This window comes from Cyrtonyx montezumae, unplaced genomic scaffold, assembly GCF_038088225.1.
Source record: "Cyrtonyx montezumae isolate F1298 unplaced genomic scaffold, pur_monq_1.0 scaffold_10, whole genome shotgun sequence".
Taxonomy (NCBI): domain Eukaryota; kingdom Metazoa; phylum Chordata; class Aves; order Galliformes; family Odontophoridae; genus Cyrtonyx; species Cyrtonyx montezumae.
Genome location: NW_027071826.1, coordinates 47477763 through 47504071, shown reverse-complemented (window position 1 = coordinate 47504071; position 26309 = coordinate 47477763). Strand labels below are relative to the sequence as shown.

At 36.5% G+C, this 26309-nt stretch overlaps 1 protein-coding gene across 1 annotated transcript in view; it reads left to right on the top strand.

Moving 5' to 3' along the window:
- The window catches only part of INSC (INSC spindle orientation adaptor protein), an 81131-nt gene extending 73483 nt beyond the window's left edge, over nucleotides 1–7648 (top strand). Inside the window, exons 9-12 of the mRNA XM_065755280.1 lie at nucleotides 824–890; nucleotides 4517–4672; nucleotides 5333–5409; nucleotides 6782–7648. Of these exons, the coding sequence (XP_065611352.1) occupies nucleotides 824–890; nucleotides 4517–4672; nucleotides 5333–5409; nucleotides 6782–6910 (429 nt within the window). The 3' untranslated portion in view covers nucleotides 6911–7648. The remainder of the gene's footprint in view (nucleotides 1–823; nucleotides 891–4516; nucleotides 4673–5332; nucleotides 5410–6781) is intronic.
- Nucleotides 7649–26309: the final 18661 nt, after the last annotated feature.

The following is a 26309-nucleotide window of genomic DNA, read 5'->3' as shown; positions in this document are numbered from 1 at the left end:
ATAAATGAAAGCCACAAAGTCTACTTGATCCAAGCTCTGTCAATGGCTCAACACATACATTTTAAGTAAGCTGCATTGTACCTAATCCAGAAAACATTTTATGTTATTTTGGTTAAAAAATTCTGTAAATCAGGTTCTCACATGGGCTTTTCTCAGTACAAAACTTGGTTTTGTTCTTAGCTCAGGGAAAGTGTAAACACACTTAAGACCAGCTTCATTTGAGACACAGCTTTAACATGCACATAATCCATGGCTTCATCAAAACTGAAAAGTGTTCCTTGGATAATTTTTCAAATCATGTTGAAGATTCGTCAGCATTTCAGCTGAACCCTGAAGCAGAAGGGTAGTGAGAGCATGCTTCAAAAGTATACAGTGTGGTAGACTTTAACCTGCCTGTGAGTTCTTCCTGAGCAGGAATGTGCCTGCATACATCTCAAGAAGGGCAGCTACTGGATGAATCCTTATAGACCCTCCAGGAATTTTGATTGGTTGTTTTAATAATTGTTTCTTTCTTGTTTTTCTAATCTGAGCAAACAATTGTTTTGCTGTATAGATTTCCATGACATGCTTTAATGCATGAGTATGGTAGTGCAAGAAAAAGATACTTTATTTTTTTTTGTTTGGATTTGAATTATCAACCATACGTAAGATAAAGAACCTTGAGAGACGAGAAGTGGGAACAGACTGTTAATCTACAATAATGCTTTTTAATTCTACTCATTTTGTCATATTTCTGCCATGCTTATTTTATACACTGCTGTCCTATTTAGTATTTCTGAATTGCAAGGCTATACTTAGTATTTCCTTTTCTTTTTAATAACAGGTAGTAACAATATTGGCAAACATGTCTGTCTTGGACCAGTGTGCTTCAGAAGTAATTCAAGGAAATGGTATGTTTTAACTGAATTACATTCTGCATGTGTTTGTGGAGAATATTTGAAAGGAAAGGAATATTTGGTAGTTAAAGCAGAAAGGCTTCACAACTATACTTCACATTGCATCCCGCCTCTGCTGCATATTGCATATTGCTGCAGGGTGCAAATTGAATCCTTGGGATGGTTCTATGCAATGGAAATAAATTACCACTGGTTTGGAAAACTTCACGTGTAAGGCAACAGACTAATTGTGTACACACAACTTATTTGTAGACAGAATGGAAGGTATTAAGTATTTCAACAACTGTTATTCTTGTAATTATATTTCGTAAGGTGGCAATTCTTAAACACTGAAAGATATCATTTGGTACTGAGCCACTTAATGCTTTTGTTTGACTTTGCTCACAAGTATTCAGAGGTACATATTTTGAAGCATTGTTTACATTACTGCGCAGTGCTTGCCAGCTTTTTCCACTCTTCTTTAAATATCATATTGTGAGAAATTAATAATACTGAAAACAATCAGATCCACCAGCAGAGAGCTCACAGGTTAGGTTAATAATTATTGGATGAGAATACAGGAAGTCCTAAATGCCTTACTTTTTTTAAGCTTTTTTCTCTGTATTCTCTAGTGAGAAATACTCAATTACTGTGAAGTTTCACATATGTTGCCTTTCCTGTCCTAGAAATAGCTCCACAATTTTTTAATTAATGTTTGATAGGAGTGGCTTGGTTTTGGATCCATTTGAATCTCAAACATGGATGTAGGTGGGAGAAAGGGTATGCTGAAGTAGGTCCTGAGATAAAATTGATCTGCTCTCAACTACGTATCTCTCTGAAAATAATGTCTTCAATTTCCTTCCATGATAATGGCAACAGATGCAAAGAGCACCATATTTGGTAGGGCAAAACACAGATTTTCAACACAGTCACCACCATAGCTATTCATTTTCACCAGCAATGAACAAGACCCTGAATGCCATGCTCATAAAAATCTGCACCAGAGAAGGTGACCCAGTGTTTCACAGCTGCTATGATGGTGTTGTTGCTAGGAAAATGTTTCCCATACAGTCTGTCTTTCATTGGTCTGAACAGATGGAAATCGGAAGGTGCCAAATCTGAACTACAAGGTGAACATGGTAGGACATTACTTCCAAGAGCAATATGCTCCAGGGTCTTCGAACTGGTATGGGGCCTGGTGTTATCATGCTGCAGGAGAAAGGTTGTCTTCTACTTGACTCTTACTGTGGAAATTCAAGGCTTTGGCTTAGTCGGTAGAATGGTATAGAGGTCAGAGCTGATAGTTTGTCCAGTTTCCAGGAAATCCAGAAGGATCATCAAAGAGACATTGCTGAAGACTGCATCTTGGACCTTTTCTTTGATAGAGAATTCACAAGTTGCCATTGTATGGGCTGCTGTTTAACTCTGCTTGTAGGGATGATACCATGTCTCTTCACCAGTAATGATGTATTCCAGGAAACTGTCAGCTCTGGTCTCATATTGACTCAATATGTCCCAACAAACTTGCGTATGCTGTTCTTTCTGTTCCTCTGAGGAGGAAACTTCGTGATATTCCAACATCGCCACCATCATTTACAATGCATTAAAGCCAATACTCAGCTTCGTACACAGTTCCCTGGTTCTAATCCACAATTTGTGCAGATGAGCTGACAGATGCTTTTCATTTCATGATGTGACAGCTGTGCATGGCCATATGCAGCATGGCTTGTCTTTCACATTACTGCTGAAAAGCACCACCCACAGCCTCACTGTGCTAATATCCTCTGTTGGTCTCCATAAATGTTCAGCAGGCATTGATGAATGTCAGTAGGTGCATTTTTTTCCACATGGAGGAATTGAATTCCACACCTTTGTTTCATGTGGACTTCTGTGTCAGATGACATTTTATCAGACTGCCCTGCTGCCATCTGTGATGTGACAACAAAGTGGTGAGAAGGTTCAACCTCTACAGCCATACCAGCAACGTTTGTCTCTGATGTTGTCGGCCAGCATAATTACATAAGGAGGCATTACTCTCAGCAGCCCTTGTAATACTGGATTTATCTGTTTCTTGCATTGCAGTGAAAAATTGAGTTCTGAGCACATGAATATGACTGTCAAGGTTCAGATACAACTAATTTGCTTGATGGGATCCATGTTTACATAGAAGTAGCATGCATGGAGATAAGGAGGTTGATTATTTACTTTGGATATCTGTTGCCTTGAGCACACCAGAAACTGTATTGTTGTTGGGAAAGTTGTTTGATTGTGTTTCCACAAGCACAGAAAGATCATAAAAAGACAGTCAAGCATGAAGTGCTCTGTGGTTCAGGGATGCTGCCATGAAAGGGCTCAAGCACGTTCTTGCATACTCATTATAGACTGTACTGGATCTGTGTGTGTTCACATCACTGGTGAACTGTGACTAGAAGCAATAAAAAAGAAACATACTATACCAAATAGCCCCTTCTCTTTCCTAAAACAATACAGAAGTACTTCCTCTAATCCTCCTTCAGTGAAACGTGTAATTAATGAAAGTGTGTATGTGATAAAGTTTGTGTATACACTCCTTAATGGAAGTTCATACAGAAGCATTTGCTTCCAGGCTTTTCAGAAGGGTTGGCACTCATCTTGTGTATAACTCTTCTTGTACTTGCCTAATGCTATGATAATTAGATGCTGGTCAGAAGCCAGGTTTACATATGTACTGTGGAGAAGGACCTTAAAATCTTATAGAGACTGGATGGGTTTTCTTTGCAACTTTGACTTATTTTGTATGTCAATTGATTATTATCTCGCTCTGTGATTCTGGTGCTAATTCTCCTAATTATTTATGCAAATGTTCTAACAGTTAAAATCCTCTGATGCTACCTAAAGTAATCTGAATTTCCTAATGGCATATGGAGTCTAATAGCACATAATTGTCCTTACAGTTAAAATAACGTAGAAAATATAAATCAGCACAGTCTCTGGTTTTCTCCTGATGCAATATGAGTATGTACTCCTACAGGTAACAAAAAGTTAGTAAAACCATTTTGACACTGCTTCTTTTGAAATGAAGAGTAGTCGTACCATAAACTTCAAGAGGTAGAACTTCATAATTTCCCTCATTAAGGGTCTTTAGGATGCAGATTGCTGTAAACAGTTTGAGGTGGAAGCTTTTAAAAGCTTGCTTAAAATTGCATAAACTTAGAAAAAAAACAAGCTACCACCACTTTTACTTTCTTTTAATTAAAAGGAAAACTTCATTTAGAAACCTTAAATATATTCCTACTGTTGCTGAGGTTAGTGACTGATTTTAGGCTAGCTTAAATGCAATTAAAGAATATGCATCTACTTTTCATGATTTTCTTTGAGTCAGTTTGTAGTTAGACAGTTTCCAAGCAGACTGAAAGGAACAGGAAAGAGTTACTGCATTTTCTAGTTAAGAAAGTTTAAATAACTACTGTAATTTCCTAGTGAAAACAAACGTATTCACAGATCAGATGGGCCTAAATACCAATGGCAAAATTGCAACTCACAGTTATGCATTCTTCATGCTCTAATCCAACACATTTACTTAACTTTCTATTTCCCTTTACTATTTTAATGTGATTTTTCTTGTTGGAGAGAAGCTAACAATGGCTCTTACATCTTTGCAGGTGTTCAACTTTTAATGGAAATGCTCTCTGAAAGGTCATCTTCAGGAAATTCAGCAGAAGTTGCTGCTTGTGAGCGAGTCCAACAGAAATCTGCAGTTACACTGGCACGACTCAGCCGGGATCCTGAAGTGGCAGATGCAGCTGTAAAACTGAGCTGTAAGGATGTGTCACTAGCTTAATGGAAAGCTGAAAAAGAGGGAGAAACTGCCAGTCAAGGAGAAGCTCTTTCATTTTTTTAGCCTCTCTTGGTACAGTTTGTGGAATAGATTCCCTGTAAAACCTGTTCAGAAGGTGAGGAGGTTGTACTAAATGAACCCCTGGCTCAATTCCCAGAGGAACGTGAGGTGCAGCTTCCACTCAGTGCATAGCTGTGGCAGATTGTGACAACTGACAGCAAAGCCTCTCACACTCCTGTATTTAAAGCCTAGTGCAGGATCCACCAATGGGCATAAAACTCAGACTCCTGCAAGCTCAGATATGATGAATTTGATGGGAAGGCACATATTCTTTTGGCTGGAGGTTTTTAGACACGGGAAGATTAAGAGGGAAGAAAGGGAGTCATGATTTTCATTTTGAAATAGCAACAAAGGGTAAAAACAATGCATTTCTTGTTTATGATTTATGATCATTAATCATGAACTGCTAGCTCCATGGAGAGTCCCTTAAGTATTTGCATAGCATTTTTCATTAGATAACATATCTGATAAGGGAAATAAATACAGAAGTTTATAAGAGAGGAAGATCTTTTATTCTTATTATCTCAGAAGTAATTTGTGTTTCTAAAATATTTCTCTCAATACTCTTCTGTGCTTCCAGGTATTCCTCGCCTAATTAAACTCTGCAGGTCACCAACTGAAAGAAATAACAGTGATTCTGTTTTAGTGGCATGCCTGGTACGTACCTTTGTACCATCTTCTTGTGCTTATCCTGAAATAAGAATAAAATGCAGCCCTTTCAGTTTAAAAACGTATAAGCATTGCAAAAAATATTCTTGCCAGGAGATTATGTATAATACTTTACAGTGTCAATTATTTTTCCTCTAATTGAAGATTTAGACACATGTAAAAATGACTAAATATTACTGACCAGTCTAAAATTTCACTAAAACACTTTATAATATAAGGTTACAATCACTCTTAAACTTCATTCTCTGATGATGCTGTCTTTGCTGAAATAAGTCCTGTAATCATGAAGGCAGTAGCCCTTTAGTTGCATGAGTACATACATATGTATGTGTGAAAATATTTAAGTAAAATGGCCTGAGAGAGTAAAGGAGATTTGTTTCCTCTACAGTCCTTTTTTTTTTTTCTACTTAAGACTATAACGTAATATAGATCTCAGCCAAAGTTAACACTGCTTAAGAGAAAAATCCTTGCTGCTTGCTGGCCCTGCTTGGACATTGTGGCTTTGGTTAACATCTAGCTCTGTACTTGCACATGATAACTTTTGCTCATTTAAGCAGAACTTGTTCAGGATGTAGAAAGTTTGAATTTGAGGACAAGAAATTCTGTGGTTATTCTACGTATGTACTGAGAAGAGTGGATAATCTTTCATGGCTTGAGCAGGGGCCACAGAATGACAGCAGCAAACTAACTGGTGAATTTTCTGCTGCACTGTCTCACTGAAGTTCACAGAATCACAGAATTGCAGGGGTTGGAAGGGACCTCAAGATACATTAAATCCAAAAATTAAATCAAAATGAAGAAAGCCAGCCTGCTGCTCAATCGCATCTATAGTGTTAGGTTGCCTGAAGGTATGTAATTATATATTCTTATTTGATGAGAAAAATTAATTTCTTAGAAAAGGAGAGGTTAAAGACAACTGTGTGATCAAAGCAATTTGTTCTATAGTCTCCTAATCTGAAAAATTAGCACTTTTGTTTGTTCCCAAATGGTTTGCCACATTTGGCTTCTTTCTACTACCTTTTTATGTAAAAGATCTCTGTTCTACACATTGCGTAGAAGTTCAGTGGGAGAAGTTTACATTCAAAATGCTCTGGGTGTCACTCATGTTCTTTCCTTCAATATCCCTCTGTCCCTGCTGCTCATGCTCGGGAATAATTGTCATATAGTGGCTGATTCTGAGGGGGGATTCATCTGACAATTGAGGACAGCAGTGAAAGATTGACTCGCTAAAAGAGTCCCTATAACTGAGTTGATCCGTTCTGAGTCTTGGCTACTACTTGGAGATTGTAATAACGGGTTCCTGCAATGAAGATGTTCTCAAAGCTTAAGTGCATTAATGTTTTGTCTTGTTTTATTTTAGGCAGCCTTACGAAGACTAGCAGTTATGAGTCCTGATGGACTTGAAGATTCAGATTTTCAGCAGTTAGTAAAGCCCAGGCTTGTGGATTCCTTCCTGCTATGCACAAATATGGAGGAGAGCTTTGTATGAATGTGAGCCAAAAGCAAGCAATCTTTTGAAAAACAGTCAAGATAATACTTATTCAATAAGATAGTACATACTCAATTTTATTTAGGTTTAGTTATTTATGACTTATTTATTTTAAAACCATGATCATGTGGCTTGTGGAGGAAAAAAAGAAAGAGGATAAGCAAATGAATTTCTGTGGTTTGTAAAGGTAAATTAAAAAACAAAAGAAAACAAGCAAACAAAAAAAAACCCCAAAATACACAAAAGCCTCCTATACCAAGGTACATTAGATCTTATTGTTGCTGACTGACAATTATTGTCATGTTTAGCAGAACTGAAAGAAGGTAAGGAAGCCAAGATTTTGGTGCTCTTATTTTAAATGCTTCTGATGATGTCTTATTGCTGATATTTTTCTATAGTTAGAACATTTTTCAGTCGTCCACTGCATTTGTTGTATCAAAAGAGAAGTGATCCTTTAGGCTGTAAGTATATACTTTAAAATGAATGGGATGTTCCAGTCTAAGTCCAGTTCTTCATCATTCCATCTTTTAACATATTATAGTTATAAAAATGATAATATGAGAAATTTTTCAGAAATTTTTCAAATGCTTGGCATTATGTTAGAGGGCATTTCTAAGTGGTATAAAGATGTACTTCATTAGAAGATATGCAACTACAGACAACTTTTATTTGCATGTACTGACATTTTGTAAAAAAAAAAAAAAAAAAAAGAAGAAAATAGATTAGAAGACGTATAGAGAAGTCATGAGAACAAACTTATCATCAGTGCAAAGGTATCCACATGAGATTTAGGATCGTTACACATTAATAAACTTCCCTCCTTTTCAAGCCTTCCAGGAAGTGGAAGTGAATACATACAGACATGCTTTTAATACTCAATTTATTACTTTTATGAAAAACGTTGCTTGCATTAAATAACTAGAACAGGTAGTTGCAACATTTTCTGTTTTGTTCTTTCTTTCTTTCTTTTATTTTTTTAAGTTTTTATTAAGTTAGTCTTGTATTTCTAAAGCTGTGAAACAGGACTTTGAAGAACTCTTGGAGCTGACACAAGGAGATATTTCCAGTAGATTACAAGAAAGAGAACAAAGTTGATTTTAAAAATAGATATATTTTTTCTTTTCATCAAGAAACTACATACATTTACAATTAGCCTATTTGCAGTATCCTGAGTGTTTTTCACCCCAGCTTCGCACAGTACATTCTGTAAGTTATGAAAGTTTATTCAGTCTTTTCTTGATGGCTTGCATCCACTACTCTGGATCATTTTGTGATCAAAAACTTTAAGGTACTAAGACATATGCCAAATAAATAAATAAGTATACTTCTTTACTGTGCTTACTTCATAGATATCTTAAGCAACTGAATTAATTAATGTTTATTTAGTATTACGTGGTTTTTTGATGACAAGCACCAGGAAATTGCTGCGCTGTGTTTGCCTTCCACATTTTCTTTGTCTGAGGAATGCCTCTTGCTTCAAGCAGTGATAAATGGTGACTGCTTTTTTTTCTTTTTTTCCTTTAGAAGGTATGGTTTAAGAAGTGTCTGCCTTACCATTTCTTCTTAGTGATCTCTTCATTTAACTATGGACTCTAACCTAACAGAAGTTTTAAAAACATTAGAAGATACACAAGAATGTCTTAAGAAACTGTTCAAAGATAAACAGTGCATCAGATGTTTCACAGATGTCATTTCCTAGTAAGAGAAGAGATGATCATTGCACGTGTGAGACCTGACTTTTGCTAGTGGTAGGGGTGAATATAATAGCACTGTTCTCAATTGTGTTTTACCTAGGCAAGAAATACTCATTCCACTGGAATTTGAATTAGAAATTAATGAAAATAAATAATCACAGATAGTTTATAATGATCTGATTTGCAAAATTATTTTGTAAATTTTGTAAAATTACAACCACAATATAGTGTCAAGTAATTTAATGTCCACAGATGCAAAGTAAATTAATGTAGCTATTAAGAATATCCCATTATGACCTATAACATTTTCAAGCCATTTCAAACATGTCTCAAACAAATATTCAGTGAGCAGTCCAGTGGGAACAAAGGAGTCTATTTTCCTTGCAGGTACAACAGTGTGAATCCAGATTAATTGATTTTACTACAGATACTCTCTGTCTGTAAGTATGTAGCCATAATTCTGAGCCCATATTGTCTGTTTACATGTATTCGTATTATAAATGTGGCTATTTACAGAATAAAATACATTTGAATGAATCTTGTATTTGTAGTTGAAAATATGTATCGGATGAACCAGTTCAGACCTGGTGTCATTTAAATGCCATTGAAACTATTTTTGCTAGGTCTAAACTTTTCATCTAAAGTTGTGCACTTTATTTTTATATATGTTAAAGTTTATGGAAAAACAGTCATCCTGCTTCCTTTCTTCCTCATTCATTCATTATGTGTTTAAAAGTCATAAAAAATATGAAGTTTTCTGAACTATTCTCTTCTATGGCTGAGTTCTGGATCAACAATGTTTCCTTTGACAGTCATTTTTGTTTGTTTTTTTTTTTTTAATTTTTAAAATGAATATTTTAAGGCAGAATAAAAATGTTTGCTGTCAATGTAGTACAAAAAATATTTCATGTCAAGAATTTCATTGAAGTATGCTGTGTAGTGGATGAAAACTGGGACTCTGTTTATATATTTAGCTAGTAGAGTAAGGTAGAAGGTATCTGTAATATCTATACATATCCATATACGTACTCATTACACTGTAGAAAATGCATGTAAGTTAGATACTAGCATAGTCATTCTGGAAACTGAATGTTACAATTGCTGGAATTGTTTTAATTTCACCTAAGCTGTTCTGAAAATGTTAGCTTTTGTATGTTTTTAGAAATGTTGGACAAATATGCGGTGGACTGCAGAATTCTTAGTAAATGATTTACATTCCAGTGGCTTTGGACAGTGTGTTCCATATCTAGCTTTAGTTTGAACTGTTTAAAGATGTATGCATCCCAACATTCTATTCACAGAATAATTTTTTTGTGTGTGTGTTTAATACATGAATCATTTATGTGGCATGTTACTTCTCTGCTTTTTCTGGGGTTGGAAGGGACCTCAAGAGATTGAGACAAACCTCTCTGCTAAAGCAGGTACCATCCAATAGGTCAGAAAGGAATTCATCCCGATGGATCTTGAATATCTCCATAGAGTGGAACTCCACAATCTCTCTGGGAGGCCTGTTCCAGTGCTCTGTCGCGCTTACCATAAAGAAGTTCATCTGCACATTAGTACAGAACTTCCCATGTTCAACTTTTAGGACATTTTTCCTTGTCCTATTGCTACACACCACTGAGAAGAGCCTGGCCTCGTCCATTTGCCTCCCACCTCCCTTTAGATATTTATAAACACTGATCATTTCCCCTCTCAGTCTTCTTTTCCCCAGACTGAACAGCCCCAGGTCTCTCAGCCTTTTCTCATAAGGGAGATGCTCCAGACCCCTAATCATCTTTGTGGCCCTCTGCTGAACTTCGTCTACGAAAACTCTGTCTTTTTGAACTGGGAAGCCCAGAACTGGACACAGTAGTCTAAATGTAGCCTCACTAGGGTTGAATAGAGGGGGAGGATAACCCACTGGCCATACTGTCCTTCTTGGCCACAAGGGCTCATGACCAACCTGTTGTCCACCAGGACCCCCAGGTCTTTCTCTGCAGAGCTCCTCTCGGGCAGGTAAAATAACATTAGCTTCTTTAATCTGAGAAATCTAGTCTGATTTTTCTGTCCAAATTTATATTAAACTTTGTATATTGAAAGTAACACTCTACTCACTAAATGACTCACTACCATTCTTATTTTTAAAGGTAGGTAGGGAGGTGGCATTGAGCACTGAAAGACAGGTCTATAGTAAACATGTTCATCTGAGGTTTCTGGTGGTGAGATCATTGAATAGCTTCAGCTGTTGAGAAGTTAAAGATTAGTGAAAAAGGAAAATACATGGTCACAATATTTTAGAAACCCGTGTTTTCAGAAATCCTTATCTTAACTTCCTAAATTTCTCTTGGTTCTTGACACTCTCTTTTATACATCTGTGAAAAATTCTGCTGCTTTGGAGTTCTATTTGTGTAATTGCTCGTAATCAGAATAGAAAAGAGTTAAATTCCTAGCTCTGTCCTTGCTAATTATTAGATTAATAAGGGTACATATATCTATATATTTTAAGAAACTAAGGAACAAAAACAACTTGTTTAATAAGTCTATTTTAGATCACCTGGAATAAAAATAAAGGAAAAAAAAATCAGGTTATTCTCCAGGAAACTTTAGAGAAAATATGCATAATAGTCTACCTCAAAGTATTAGTACATTTACACAAAGACTTTGCAACTAATAATTTGTGAATTTATCAGTCTCATGCCAAATCATAACTGAATCATACTATTAAGGGAAAACTGATGTTATAAATAGAAACAGACCACTGGCGAGTCAAAGATTTATTTATTTTTTCAACATTTAATGAGTAGCTTTTCATTTTATTAATTAAAGTGAGCTGAAAGCCAAAAGGAACCTATAGGAAAGCAGCACAAAATAGATGCAAATTAGTTAATACTGCTAATTTCTGTTACAGATAAATAAGTGCAATGAACATATCTAATGCAGTATCTTTTCTATTATTATTGTAATCACTCAGTTCACAAATGAATAACAGAAATGCATACTGCTTGTACCATTTTCTTCAAGCTTTCTGGATATTACCAGGCTTTTAATTAGCTTTAGTCATGGTCCTCTATAACCTTTAGAATGTCACCCAACAATACAAATATCTTCAAAAGAACTCATTTATTTCCATTGTATACAACAGTAGAGTTTGTTGTGATTTTGTTTGTTTTGTTTTGAAAAGCAGTTTGTTTATACTGAGTCAAAGACTTTTTAGCTTCTCACACTGCCCAGCCAGTGTGGAGCTGGAGGTGCACAAGATGCTGGGAAGGGATAACTGATTCCAGATGGCCACAGGGAGATTCCATGCCATATTGTGTCATGATGAACTATGCAACTGGAGATGTCAGCCAGGGAGAAACTGCTCGAGGTGTGGCTGAGCATTGGTCAGTGCATGGTGAGCAGTTGCACTGTGCATCACTTGTTTTGTGCACGTGCATTATTTCATCATTGTTAGTATTATATAATATTATATCATATAACAAATATAATATAGCAAGTAATAATTATGTTATTAATACAACACAATATATGATTTAAAATATTATAAATATATTATTATTATTATTATTATATATTATTGTTATATAATGTGTTTCTTTCCTTGTCTCCACTGTTAAACTGTCTTTGTCTCCTCCTTTGAATTTTACCTTTTTTCCCATTCTCTCCCCTGTCCCTCTGGGGGAAAAACTGCCATGTTAACTGTCTGCTGGGTTAAACTAGAACAGCCCTGAGAATGAATGCCCAAGACAGAGTATGCATAATGCCATCAAACTGCTTTTAGTAGTGGCTATGGAAAAATCCTGATAATGTGTTTGGAGCAGATGTCTAAAAATCTTGCATATAGGTATTAATTTAGGTCAGAAGAGATAAATTTCAGACACAGACTGGAGGCAAAAGGCACTTTTTCAGCAGGGACTTCGCATTCTGTTTATGTATCAAAAGAATTCCTTTCAAAACAGAACATTTTGCAGCATCACACTCTCCCTTTGAAATTAGAGAGACATTATTTTCTTGTTTGTTTTGCACCAGATGACTCCTGTTTGCCAGTGTTGTAAAACAAAGGGTTACCTGGACAAACTCATTAAGCTCATAAGTTCATAAGTTCATAAGTTCATAAGTTCATAAGGTTGGAAAGGACCTATAAGATCATCTAGTCCAACCATCCTCCTATCACTATCTCTACCCAACTACTAAATTAAGTCCTTTAGCACCTCATCTAAACGCTTCTTGAACAGCGCTAGGGATGGTGCCTCAACCACCTCCCTAGGCAGGCCATTCCAGTGCCTGACCACTCTTTCAGAAAAGAAATGCTTCCTCAGGTCTAATCTAAATCTTCCCCGGCGCAACTTGTGGCCATTCCCTCAGACTGTTACAACAGATTATACATTATTTATTAGAGATAACTTTTGCATTTGGGGAGAGGGAGAAAGAAATCAGGTGACAGGACACTAAATCCGAGTAGTTATAGGATCGCATAATGGCTTGGGTTGGAAGGGACCGTAAAGATCATCTGGTTCCCAACACCCTTCCATAGTTTGCCAGCCACTAAGTCAGGCTGCCCAGAGTCCCACCTCATCCACTGTGGCCTTGGATGCCTGCAGGGATGGGGCATCCACAACTTCTCTGGGCAGCCTGTACCCGAGCCTTGCCACTCTCTGAGTAAAGAATTTCTGTCTTACATCTAACCTTAATCTCCCCTCTTCTAGTTTAAAGCCCTTCCTCCCAGTCTTGTCACTATTAGACCATGAAGAAGTCAGTCTCCCTCCTATTTTTAAACTCCACTCAAGTACTGGAAGGCTGCAATGAGATATCCCTGCTGCCTTCTACAAGCTAAACAAACTCAGCTCCCTCAAACAAGCAAAAACAAACAAACCAAGCCACCTCAAACCCTGTACCTTTATTTCCCAATAGGTAAGAAATTGTGCTTTGAGTGTAAATTTTCTCTTAGATTTCCAGCTTTATTTTAGAATCATCTTGCATTGCTATTATCCTGTCTCCATCTGGACAATTGTCTGTTTTCTCTTCATTTGTATGAAAGACCTCATGATAATTACTGATACAGTAATAAATATTTTTCCTCAAACTCAGAATGTTTAGCTCTACAGATAATGTTAAATGATAAAAGATGACAAAACTGAAAAACGGAAGCTAAATTAGCAAGACTTAAAAAGATTTCTCCTTAGAAATGCATTCCTGTGGAAAAATATATTAAAACAAGAGTCTGATTAAACAGCTTCTTAATGAGGGAGAAAACTGAAAAACTGTGAAGAAGTTCCTCTTCAAAGTTATAAAAAATTTGCTATGGTGATAGACAAATCTGATTTTACTAGCTCTTAAAGGTCAAGAGAGCTTCAGAAATGGTGTATTCAGGAGTTTTGCACTTAACTGTTTGAGATGATGAGGTGAAAATTTTATAAATTAGTAATACAAGAGTAATATATGTACATCTTAAAAGCAGAATCCATTAAGGTGCGACTTGACAGATGCCATCACTTCACTGTAGGCCACAGTAACAGAAGCTATTGGATGTACTTTTGCTAGAAAGCACTGAATTTCTTAACTGCTTTTTCTCATGGTTAGTCTCAAAAGGACAAACATGGACAGAGCAAGCACCATTTCAATAGCTGCAAAGGACTTCATCAAAATTAGTTTTGCATTTCTTCACTCGACTAGAGAGCTGTCAGTCATGGACCACAGAACAACATTAAGGGAGGAGCCTTCATTACACATGGAGGTTAGGACCTAACATGGGTAACGTGGGTAACATGCTGATTAGTGAGGCCCTTTTCTAGGTGTCTCCAGCCATGCTATTGGAAGCCATGCTGATATGTTAGAAGCAGCCCTTTCTTAAATATCAAGAACATATTTTCCATCAGTGCTGCAGATGATGGCATGTATATGTTCTGGTTCAAAGTTGTGCTTCTTTTTGATTGACTTTCTCTGTGCCTTGCCACCTGATGTCAAAAATGAGTCAATGCTTTCCTTTAGAGTGAATCAGAACTGCAAAATATGGATGGACCAATAGAAGGAAAAGCAGTGAAAGATCAAATCCATCATTCATGAACCCCAAGACTGTTATACAATGTGTTTTCTGATTCTGTCTCATTGCTCTGTTACACCAGCATCAAGGCAATCCCTTGACCTAGCTCCGGGGCCAAACGGTTGTGCTTTCTAATTTGCACAGTTATCACCATCAAACAGATATTTCTCCTTAAATATTCAAATCTTAATTATTTTACCTTTTTGAAAGCAATCTTCTTAGTTACCAAAACGCTGGGCAGTACACTCAACTGAAGTTTCTGGATTCTGCTGCCAAGGGTCAGATGAAGGCATGAATTGCCTCTATTCCTCTTTTCTCTCTCTCTTTCTTATGTAGTCCAAGATCTGCAGATGCAGTGTGTTCTTTTCAACCTTCTTCTGTGATAGAAGCTTCCCTAGCACCTCTCAGTTCTTTTGACATCACTAAATGATAATGCATATAAAAGAAATATTAATAAATAGAAGAGCTCCACCAAACAAGCCAATATATTCTTTGTGACTCTGTGATATTCTTCCCACGTAAATGTCTCTGTAGACAGTTATGCAGTTACTAATCTGACACGGCTTTAACCAAGGCAGTTGCCTTTTGTGTCCAAATGCATTGTCACCTCAGCTTCATTCATTCTAAAAGAAAAGTAATAGCAATAATGAGCCCAACTCAAACATTATTACATAGATAAATCTCTTGTTTGCAAGCTCATTCATACACCCTTTCCATGTGACAATAATTTGTTTCTTCTCATATTCTCTTAAAGAACAGATTTCTTCATATATCCATTGGTCACCTTACATAATTTGCTGACTTTTCACACTGGGCATATCCATAAAAAGTTTTTCAAATCCGAGGTGTTTTTTTGGTGACACAGTTGTGATTTGTGTTCATGGTAAAGAATATATTTAAGGGCAGGTTTGTTAATAAGCATGTAAAAGATCTTTCCTTACATGTAGAAATCTACCTGCCAGTTTCAGGAGCACAGTTCAGCCTTGCATTCTACATGCTTTTCTGAAATCATGAAAATTAGAAATTTGAAATGTTCTGTGTAGTGCTTTTTAAGTGTCTAATGTCTTTCAAAATGGATGGGTTTCACTTCATTACCCTGTTCAGTGCAGAAAACATAATGTTTTTTGTTGTACACTGAACTTTCCTCTCCCCCTCTTAGTGAACAGTTTGCTTGTTCCTTTGGTTGTCAATGATTTATTTTGAATGATCTGTGAGACATTAGATAGACTGTATATTAACGATATATTAAGAAATATATTATCCTTTTAAGCATCAAAATAGAACATGTACACTGCAGTCCTGATGAGCAGAAGAAAGACATTAATATGCTGTGAATTTCTTAATAATGAAGAGGAGAACAAGGCAGTTACATTGTCAGGCAGGGAAAATGTTCCTGGTGAATGAAAAATAAGTCCCTTTATTAGGATCTTGGGGATGGGGAGGCAAGGGAATATTAACACATCAAAAATGCTGTCTGTGGAATTGCCTAATCAATAAAATCACTAATTTTATTTGGAGAATAGCACCTATTAATTACTTTTGCTCCCAGCCAGAAGAAAAAAAAAATCAAAAAACAATTGCAGTTGTTTTAATTCTGATTTAAGTGTTGTATGTTGTAAAGGGTAAGATAATAATTGAAATGGCTTCTGAAAATTAAATAATTGAACCATATATTTTTCAAATAAAGCATCTTTCGCTGAAGAAGTAGAGATATATATTCCTAAATATTTTTTTTAATCAGCTATATTTTTAAAGAAGGGAAGTTCTAAAAACATAAATATCTTTTGCTATAGAAAGTCCAGTTTTGTTTTAGCTGTATGTCACAATTAAAAACGTTTCTATTAAAATAAATGCATGTAGACCAAAACTCTTTTCTTAAAAAAGCTAATCAAAAGAGAAAAAAAAAATTAGTTTGGAGTAAAGTTAGGATACAAATCAGTAAAAAATTCTTTAACAATTGCTCTGTTTTCTAGGGTCTTGCTGAGTATTGATAAACACACCAGGTCATTCGCTGGTGAGTGTCAATGAGCAAAGTAAATTTCATTAAGGTTCTAAGAGTACTTTTTCTAACATATATCTATTTATAGACATTCTATCATTTCTAGTATATCTCTATCTCAGCTGTACACTGTAGAATAAAATATGGCTGACGGTGAATAGAAATGTTAGGAGTACGAAGTATGCCTGGTCAGTTACAAACCGTCCCAAGGTCCTGATACAAACCTCACTGTCAAATGTTTCTCAGCAGTTCTAGATACCTTTTGCTTTTGCATAACATTTTACCACACAGAATTTTGTATTTTGTTTTCTTTCAGGACGTTTTGCAGAGGTTGTGCGATCCTTTTTACCTTGTGTCCAGACACTACTGTGTCAATGGACAAGAAAATCCAGTTTCACCTGGGGGATGCTTTTGTAGTCACAGGCAAGTGAATGGACCTTCCAGGATTTTATTTGCAGCAGTTTTATAGTCCTGTCCTACAAACTGAAGGTCTGTTTCAAGTGGAAGGCCAGTAGATAGAAAATGCCTTAACTACAGCAGCAGCAAAGATCTCACTGATAGTGCTTTCTCCAGCTGAAGACTCGCCAAAGTTGTCTTCACCTGGGGAATGCTCCCATGGCACCTAATGAGTTTGGGCACCTATTGCCTTCGTTCAGTATTCTGTGGACTTGCTTGCTTTTTCCAAAAACTTTGGCAAAATACCTTCTCTTCATTCACATCAGAACAGCTGAGAGCTGCAGCACTGTGGATAATTCTGATTTTATCTGCATACCGCTTTTATTCCACTATATTTGTTACTCTTGCCTGTTGAAGAGCAACTGTATATTTGCTTATGATAAGCTCTATGAAATCTAGGAAATGGCAGCTAAACTCAGTACATACCTTATATTTTTCAGACTATGTTATTTTAACAACACTAGAACTTTTCTGGCTTCGATTTTCTGGCACATATTATTCTTCTGCAGTCAGAATCTTCTAGTCAAGTTAATAAACTCCTTTTAATAGTTCAAGTAAAACATCATTTTCAATTTTATCCTAATTTAATACAAGAAAGAAATTTTAAAAGCTTAAAATGAAAGATTGATTTTTTTTAAAGTAGAAATAAGAATCTTGTAAAAAATATCAGTCCTCACGAGGCAAAAGCCTTGCCTTTTGAAGACTTTTTTTTTTTTTCTTTTTATTGAGAAGTACAATGCTGCCATTGTTCATTTTCTTGTTAGTTCTGGCTGCTATTCTACAAATCCCATGGACAATACAGTAATCTAGAGGCCCCTTACAGCTGTCTGGGAGAGGATTTGAAACAATAATGTTTAAAATATTCTTTAACAGTGCTTGACCCGTTCAAGTGACACGGTCATATCAACAAGGAGACTTCTGAAAACTCTTAGTGACACATTCAAACCCTATTGCCCATTCTAAAGCATATTAGAATTGATTTTCCTTACACTTGCAACATTATTAGTCAGAGTTTGGCTATATTACTCTGGGTGAAATCTGAATAACACATTTACATATCACAAATGAACCTTCCTAATATTTTGAAAACACTGTTGAACTAACAGGAATGTATGATAATTATGTAGTGTTAATCCTCCAAATTCTTAAGGGATGCATGCAGTCAGAAAACTAACTTCTCCTGGAGCCATCGGGTCATAAGAAAACAATGACACAATATATTTTTTATGTGAGTTGTTAAGGATCTAAGAATATTAGAAAATATTCTTCCAATATTTTCTTAACAAAAATGTAATATTTGTCTCTATGTAAAAGGAATATTCTTAAGTTATCCAGAAAATGAGGTTTACACTACAGAATTCCGTAGTGGGATAAGATTTTCCTAGGGTAGTTTTACATATTCGTCTATATATACATATATATACATATTTAGATTTAAATATATGTTCTGTGGATTTGAGTTTCCTTTAAAAGAGCAGAATAAGAGATTCTTTTGTTTGTTTTATTTCATGATGCAGATAAATAAAAAGTGATGAAAAGTTATTCGTCTTATAGAAAACAATGAAAGATGCTACAGCTGTCAGATGCAAGGAGTGAAGGTCAGTATAAGCAAATTGATATCCACTGATGTCGTGTGACCTTCACTACAGATGCAAATTTTAGCTTGTTTAATCTGATATTTATTAAATAATGTATGTTCACATGGAGGCTTAGTGTGCAAAGGGGAAGGAAAAAATGCAAAGTATCTCAATGTATCTGAATGTGCAGAATGAGCACAGTCTCTCTTCTGTAAGGTGGGAGCTTTAGGACTCATGGGACTCTTGTTCCCTACGCGAATGAAGAAAAATGAAACCATGAAAGCCAGGGAAACTTAAACAGGTAGCATTTTCATGAGATGGGAGGATAAAAAGTGAAAATTGAAAAGAACTGGACAGATTTTGAGGAAGGAGACGCTACTGGGGCTTGTTTAACTTGGTAAATTAAAGGAAAAGAATGTTGCAGAAATTGTATATGGAGAATATAGCTGGAAAACTCATCACGATTGTTTCATATAATCATTACGCACTGTTGAAAAGTTGCTATTTATGAAGTATCTAATAACATGGGAAAAATTAATACAACACTGGATGCTTCTAGATGCTTTTGTATTAGTCACTATGTCACTTTCTTTTGCAACTGATAGCTAATTTGCATATGGTTATTTTACAGTAGTGGCATGAGTTCTGTATCCTCATTAATTCATTGACACAGATTAGAAAGAGGTTTTTTTTTTTTTCCTTCTGTCAAAACACATAGATGTAACTCAAAGCAAAACAAGTCTCACACCTTTCTTATCTCATGATAGAGTACAAACTCAGCTTTTAAAAGCTTCTTATAGATGTACAAAAGGACTGGCTGTTGTAGAAGTGGTGACATCTACTGGAATTTTAAAACACTTCATCATGTTTCCATGGCTGCCAGAAAGACATATTTGGTTTAGGTCGAGAGTTGGATGAATAATGCAGAAACAATTTATACAGATACTTGTGCAAATTTACAATCAAATCTTCAGCCATCTTGGGGTTGCTTTTGGTGCAATTTCCTGTGTGCGCTCATAGAGTTATTACACTTTAATTGTATGACTGTTGGCAGAAAACAAATGCTAAGCTCACACTGGAATACTGTGAAAAGTGAATTTCAGATGTGCTTCCTGAGAGTCTATGTATCACAAAGATGATTCTTTGAGTTTTCTTTAGACTGGAGGATGGAAACAATATCAAGTGCTCTGTGGCACCAACCCCAATAAAACAGTGAGTTTGTTCTTGGATTAGCACCCCCTTCCTTCACAAGAAGTTAAAAAATTCAATGAGTCATTTGGAAAGAGGAAGGAATATGTGAAGCAAATTGCATCCTGCTCACCACATTTCATGGAAAGAAGGAAACTCATCCATCATTAAATATATTCATTAAAAATTATGCACTCTGTTCCATTTAAAACATGTTCTAACTTTAATCTCTTGATTTCTTGGGGCTAGATCGTGATTGTACTGCATATCCAATAAGAGAATGAAGGCTTTTCTTGCATTCTGATATAGATTTCTTGGACCTTGGATCTGGGCATTCCGGAGCAGTAGAGTTATACATCTGCTGCTCCTCTCTCCCCTCTGAGAGAATCTGCAGAAGGGAGGAAAGGGCATGTGGGATTGCAGAAGATGAATCAATTCCTATAAGCACAAAAATGCTGTCTGACTTGCTGGGATGGGCTGTGTGGAGTCAAACATCTCCTAAAATTTTAGTATTGTGATCCTGTAACAAATTCCCTCTGGGACAATGAAGAATGAAGGCAATAAACTGGCCCTTGAGATGTGTCTTCAAGTATGTTCTTCAGCACTATATGTGTGCTGTAGCAATTTACTTATTTTTTCTCTTTCTGTCTATGCCTAATGGTACTGTTTAAGCCTTAAAATCCAAAGACAAACTGTATGATGTGATTCCACCTTACAATTAAAAATCTTAGTGAGGGTTGGGAAGCTTCCTGCTCACCTTAAACTACAAGACAAATAAGCAATGTCCAAAGGAATTTCACTGGCTCGCTGATTCTCTCTATTACCTGGCAAACAGCATGCTTTGCTTTTCCAGTCTTTCCATACAACGTACAGACTTCTGTGATTTCCAGTGAATAACTCTGTTAAATAATTGTTCTGATTCACAATTATTTAGTGGGGTCAAATTCATCTTCACTATGGAAATGATAATCATGGGTAGACTTTCCAGCATTTTGACATTTTCTTCAGTATTTAAAGTAGCAGGCACAGGAAATAACCAGGGGAAAATAGAGCTTGATGCTCTTGAAGTCTCACCACCATGTTTTGTCCTTAGCTATTCTACTCTTACCTATTTTGCATTATGGAATCCGTTTAGGTTGTTGGGTTTTTTTGGTGGTGGTTTTTGAAAGCTTCCCATGAAGCTCCCCTTAAGGATTTTCCACTGTCAAAATTTATTGCTATGCTATAACAAAAGAAAACCACCTGCTGTCATTCATCAAAATGCAACTCTGCCATCAGTCTTAACACCTGAGTCTGAACATTGCAGATGTGTCGACATTTTCACCTGTGAATTTGCAACCCTTCGTAATATCCAATTCCTGAAGCCTTCAGTTGAGTCCTGTGAGGAAAGTAGAGGGCCAGACAATGACTGCTCTAGTTATGGGAGTTGTTTTGTTTCATCACTGTGCTGTGGTCATGACACTGGCAAAAGGACTGGAAGAGTGATAGTAACTTAACTGCTAAACTGGAACTGTTTGGCTGTCAGCATTACAGTGAAAGACTCAGATCTGACAGCTTTCTAACTGCATTAACAAGTTCTAATCTTCCAAACTAATTTTGTTAGTTCATCTTGACTTTCTTGCGTTGTGTCTGACTTGCTAGACTGACAGGTTGCTATTAATCCACCAATCTTATTTAGATGCATGATGATAAATCTCAAGATTTATCATAACACAAAAAATGCATTTTTAATTTAACAGAGGTTTCTCGAGCCTCTACTCACATCCATGTCCATTTCTAATACTTTTCATTGTTAAAAGCTACTCTTACTGCAGACCTTTGAATACACATGATCTGTACAATCTTCTACATTTTCAGCCAGCACTTGTCATCATGACTCTTTGCAGAATCAGGTTGGATGCTCAATCTAGGAAAGAATTGCACTTCTATGAGTAAGAAATGTATTCTTACTTTTCTGTACTAGGAAGCTGGCACACCATACGGTGTAAGTTCATATAATTTAATACTAGGCCAGCTTACACAAACTGTAAATCTGGCTGAAGACATTGTGGCTACAATATTGTATGCTAAGCCAATAAACAATAAATGATTGGGGGTGCTATTATTAAAATCTTCCCAGACAATAGCCCATAATATCCAGTTAATGGTTAAGGTAAATCTGTTTGAAATGTATTCCTTGTCATTTGTGGCAAGGCTTGCTTTCAATCAGAGATTACAGAGAACATTTGAATTAGCATTGAGAATTAGCCTCAATAACAACCTTGTTATTTATTATATTTGCATTTCCATAAGCTTATTAGTATCACTGTCTGGTTAGATTTGTTGGCTTCTTTTCTATTCTTTCTGTACAAAAGCACAGCTATGGAACATTTCTGAAAGCAACAATTGTGATTTTATAATGAACCACAAGAGGGGGAAGAATGAACATAAATGAAAGACCTCGATTTTAATGAACAATTGTTACGTTCGGGACAATGCAGTGTTAATGCTGTTTTTAAGAATGTTGTCCAGGTGTTTTGTGTGGAATGAAGAATTTGAATTAATGGTAAGATGCTGTTCCTAAAATTCATCTTAATTACTGAGCTTCACTTAAAGCAGTGGGCAGACCACACTTCCAGAGTTGAAACCATGCCGAGCATATCCATCCCTTTCTTTATTGCCTTGATCAAACATAAAAAATGCTAATAGATTGGAAAAAAGAAACAAACAACTGTGATCTCTGTGACCCAAATAATCATTTTTAAAACTTCCAGCCCTGCCTTTTTTTTTCTTTTTTTGAGTTATTTAAAGAAGTTCTCTACCTCAAATAATCAGATGAGATTTTGGTCCCTGTATGAAAACTAAATCACCTCACTGTAGTGACTGTGGACCGACGCAGGGCTGGTGAAATCCCAAGGCTGTTTGCAGGCAGCTTAAGAAAAATTTCATTGTCTCCAGCAACCCGTATGCAGAAGCAGCTATAATGATGACAGTAATGGGGTCGCCTAGAGATGGTGCTCTGGGGAGCCGGGAGCACAGCCCTACAGCTGCATCGGCTCCTGGGACAGCACGCACACGCCAGGCAACTTTGGCAAGCTATCAGCTTTCTAACCCAAGGAGTCTGTGGGCTTGATGGTAGTTCCTATAGCCAGCTGGAGGGCAGGGATGGAAAACATCTCGAGAAGCCACCCACTTTACCCTTTCTCCTATTTCAAAGCGGATATGAGGGGCAGGCAACTTTTCCCATTGTTATTCCTCAGTATCTCATGTTCTGTGTCCCTCCTGGCCTAGGTCATCAGTCCCCTGGGAGAGGGAAAGGAGAGAAAATGAGTCTTTCTCTCATACTAAGAAGCAAAGCAACAATTAGAACAGTAATATGAGGATAGTATTGCAGCAGGTGTTTGCAGCGTGGCAAAAAATAGTAGTGTGGGCTGAAAACCTTCTCATTTCTCTCTGCAAGTAGTTGCAAGTAGCCCAGTAGACTATAACTCTGAGAGAGTATCATACAATATTATTAAGCAAAATTATAATGTCCTTAATTTCATGCTAAGAAGCTGAATGATGCTGAAGGAGGCTTACAGAAAGAAATTAGTAAAATAGTTCTACTAGAAGAAGGCAGAATGTTGATTACCAGCAGTGAGGTTTCTGGATTTGAATAATGGCACAGTTATTGTATGCATAAGCCCTAATGGTGTTTAAGTGGTTGCTGGAATGAGTGCAATTAATGTAATTTATTTGTCAGCATCCAAATACTATTATACTCTGAATAAGATGGGAGGTCCCTTGCCTAGCATATAGCCCTAGGATTTTTCTTTCTATATCTCTTTTCACAAGTAATCATTAATCTTCTAGCAGCCAAAATTAGTAATTGATTTTTTTAAATTATTATTTATTTCCCTCATTTCTAAAGGATGTCATCTACATCAGCTCCATTGGCTCAAACTGATTTGTTCTTGCTTTGTGTCATGGATTACAGAGGGGTGGTTTGGGATAATCTAGTTTGGCTTGCCACTCAAAGGCAATAAGTGAGCTTGAAGTTATAGTATAGCTCCTGAGTATATGCTTTTAGTGAGAGACCATGCCAGTTTGACTGGAAATCTTTAACTGTCATAGAGTTAACAAAAAATTGATTGCTTTCTTGAATTGGTCTAGTGCTTAATGACCATTTATGTGTGAAAAAGAAAAGGAAAAAGAGTGTATTTCTAATGTGACTTTCTTTTAACTGAAAGCTGAAGTTATTCTTCAGCAGTGGGATCTTGCCATGCCTCTAAAAAGAACTTTCTCTTCATGGACACTTTTCCTTTCTCTATGTAAGTATGACTGAGATGTGACATGAGTTTTAAACGACACAGATAAAACTTATTTCTCATTTTATGACCGCTGCTCTTAATCTTACATTTTTATAACTTTGTAAACTTTTCAAATATTATTTTTATTTTATTTTTAGGTCTAGGGCCTCCACAGAGGTCATAAATGTGGACAGAACCATCTTAGTGCTCTTGCCTGATATTCCCCTGCTTACACAGGGAGTCAGGGGCCTTAGAGTCCTGTTCAGACCTGCTCCTTTACATAACATAGCTCTCTCAAATTCATACAGGTAGTGAGGCTTCAGTTTCTAAAAGGCGTGGTTAGACATCATCTAGAAACCCCATCCCACTGAAATCAGTTGAATGCAGAACTTTATTTTTTTGAAATTAGGATTACCTCTTGGTATTGAAGTCACCTTGGTTTATCAGGCGTTCCAGGGTGCTGTGTAAACCAACTGTGAATTATGTAGCACCCAGCTGCGTGCACTAATGGGCAAGCACTAGCAGCTCTGGCACTGCGTTCCTAGATAAATCAGTGGGAAAGCAGACTTGTTGTTCCTGAACAAATGAAAGTTTATTAATATGTTATTATCAATAACAAAACCTTATCAATGTGCATTTTTTTCCAAATACCCTAAATGTTAACAGACTTTCTAAGTTCCAGCTGCTCACTGCACTATGAACTAACACTGCAGGACCGTGCTGAGACACATTTAACTTTTAGTGTGGATTCAGGTCAATTACCTTATTGTGAGGCCACCAACAAGAAAACTGTGGACGGTCTATATGTCAAAGTTCAACACAAACAGCATCTGCCAAAACCATCAGATTGGCATTCATTAATCATTTTATATAAGCTGGAGAACCCTTACAAATCAAAGCACAAAAACCTGAATCTGATATTTACAGCAGTGAACATGTACTCTGGTGAGAGGTTATAGATTTCTCTAATGTTTATTATTTACATGCTAAATCATTTTTTACTGGAAGTCTCTTTCTAGGTAACAAATAACACACTTAAAATTCAAAAAATCTAATAACAGAGAAAATAATGGTAGTTCCAGTGTAGAAAGTGGAGTTGTACAAGAGATATGACTGCTATTTGTTCACCCTATCTTAACTTGTTTTGAAGGCAGTATCATATTTAGGATATCTTAAATGAGCATGTAATATTTCTCTTGAGACACATCACTACAGGTGGGAGATTTTCCTATTTTTTTTTGTAAGCAAGCTGTAAGCCTAGTTAATAAGGAAGCTCTATGCAATAGAAGAAACGGATAGTTAAAAGTAGAAATCTTGTGAAACAATGCAAGAAAAAGTTGGTTGAGTTCTACAGTGTATAAAATGACAAACACAAGGTGCTTGACTTTAACTTCAAATAATCACAATTAGAAAGCCACAAATGGACTTTTCATTTTTCCCTTGCAAGTGCAGTAAAACCTAAGGTAAACCTTCCTGCCAAATTGCATTTATGTGAATATTGCTTTCCTGTTCACTAGTTTTACTCCAATTAATTAAAAGCAGCGTTCCTGCCCTTAGCTCTGGTTTCTAAGTTATTTGCAGAAGGGCTCATGCCCCGTCCAAAGTCCTAAGTGAGGCCAAATCAGAAGTTCTTCATGGATTCATACCCTGGGGCTCCTGCACCTGGAGATTTGAGGTTTGTTTTTTTGTAAAGTTCTCTTCTTCATAAGATGGAAACCCTAAAATGCTGAAGAAAACAGACTTTATAGAATTTCATACAGAGCTACAGGGGTGAAGACTAGTTTACTCCATGCTGATTCATTTGCTTGCTTCAAATAGGAGCAGTTATTTGATGCCTCTGTATGGGGACAAGGTGAGATGAATATTTGTATTTTTTTTCTTAATATTATTTTTTTTCACAAATATTTCTGACTGAAAAAGGTCTTTAAGCATTCTGCACTCACCTTGCTTTCCAATTAAGTTTTCTGGGCTTTCTAATGTGGTCCTTTGAGTGCTGGAAAGTAACAGAAACAAGAATGCATTTAATACCTGGTGTCTTGGCAGCAAAGCTTAGCACTCCAGAGTGGGGAGTAGCAGGTTCAACACCAACCCCAGGAGTCTTACTACTTGGACTGGCAGAGGGCTAGTGTAATGCACAGACAGTGAGCTCATTCTGCAGGTGGAGTGTTCAGCTGCATTGATCTTATGGCAAACCC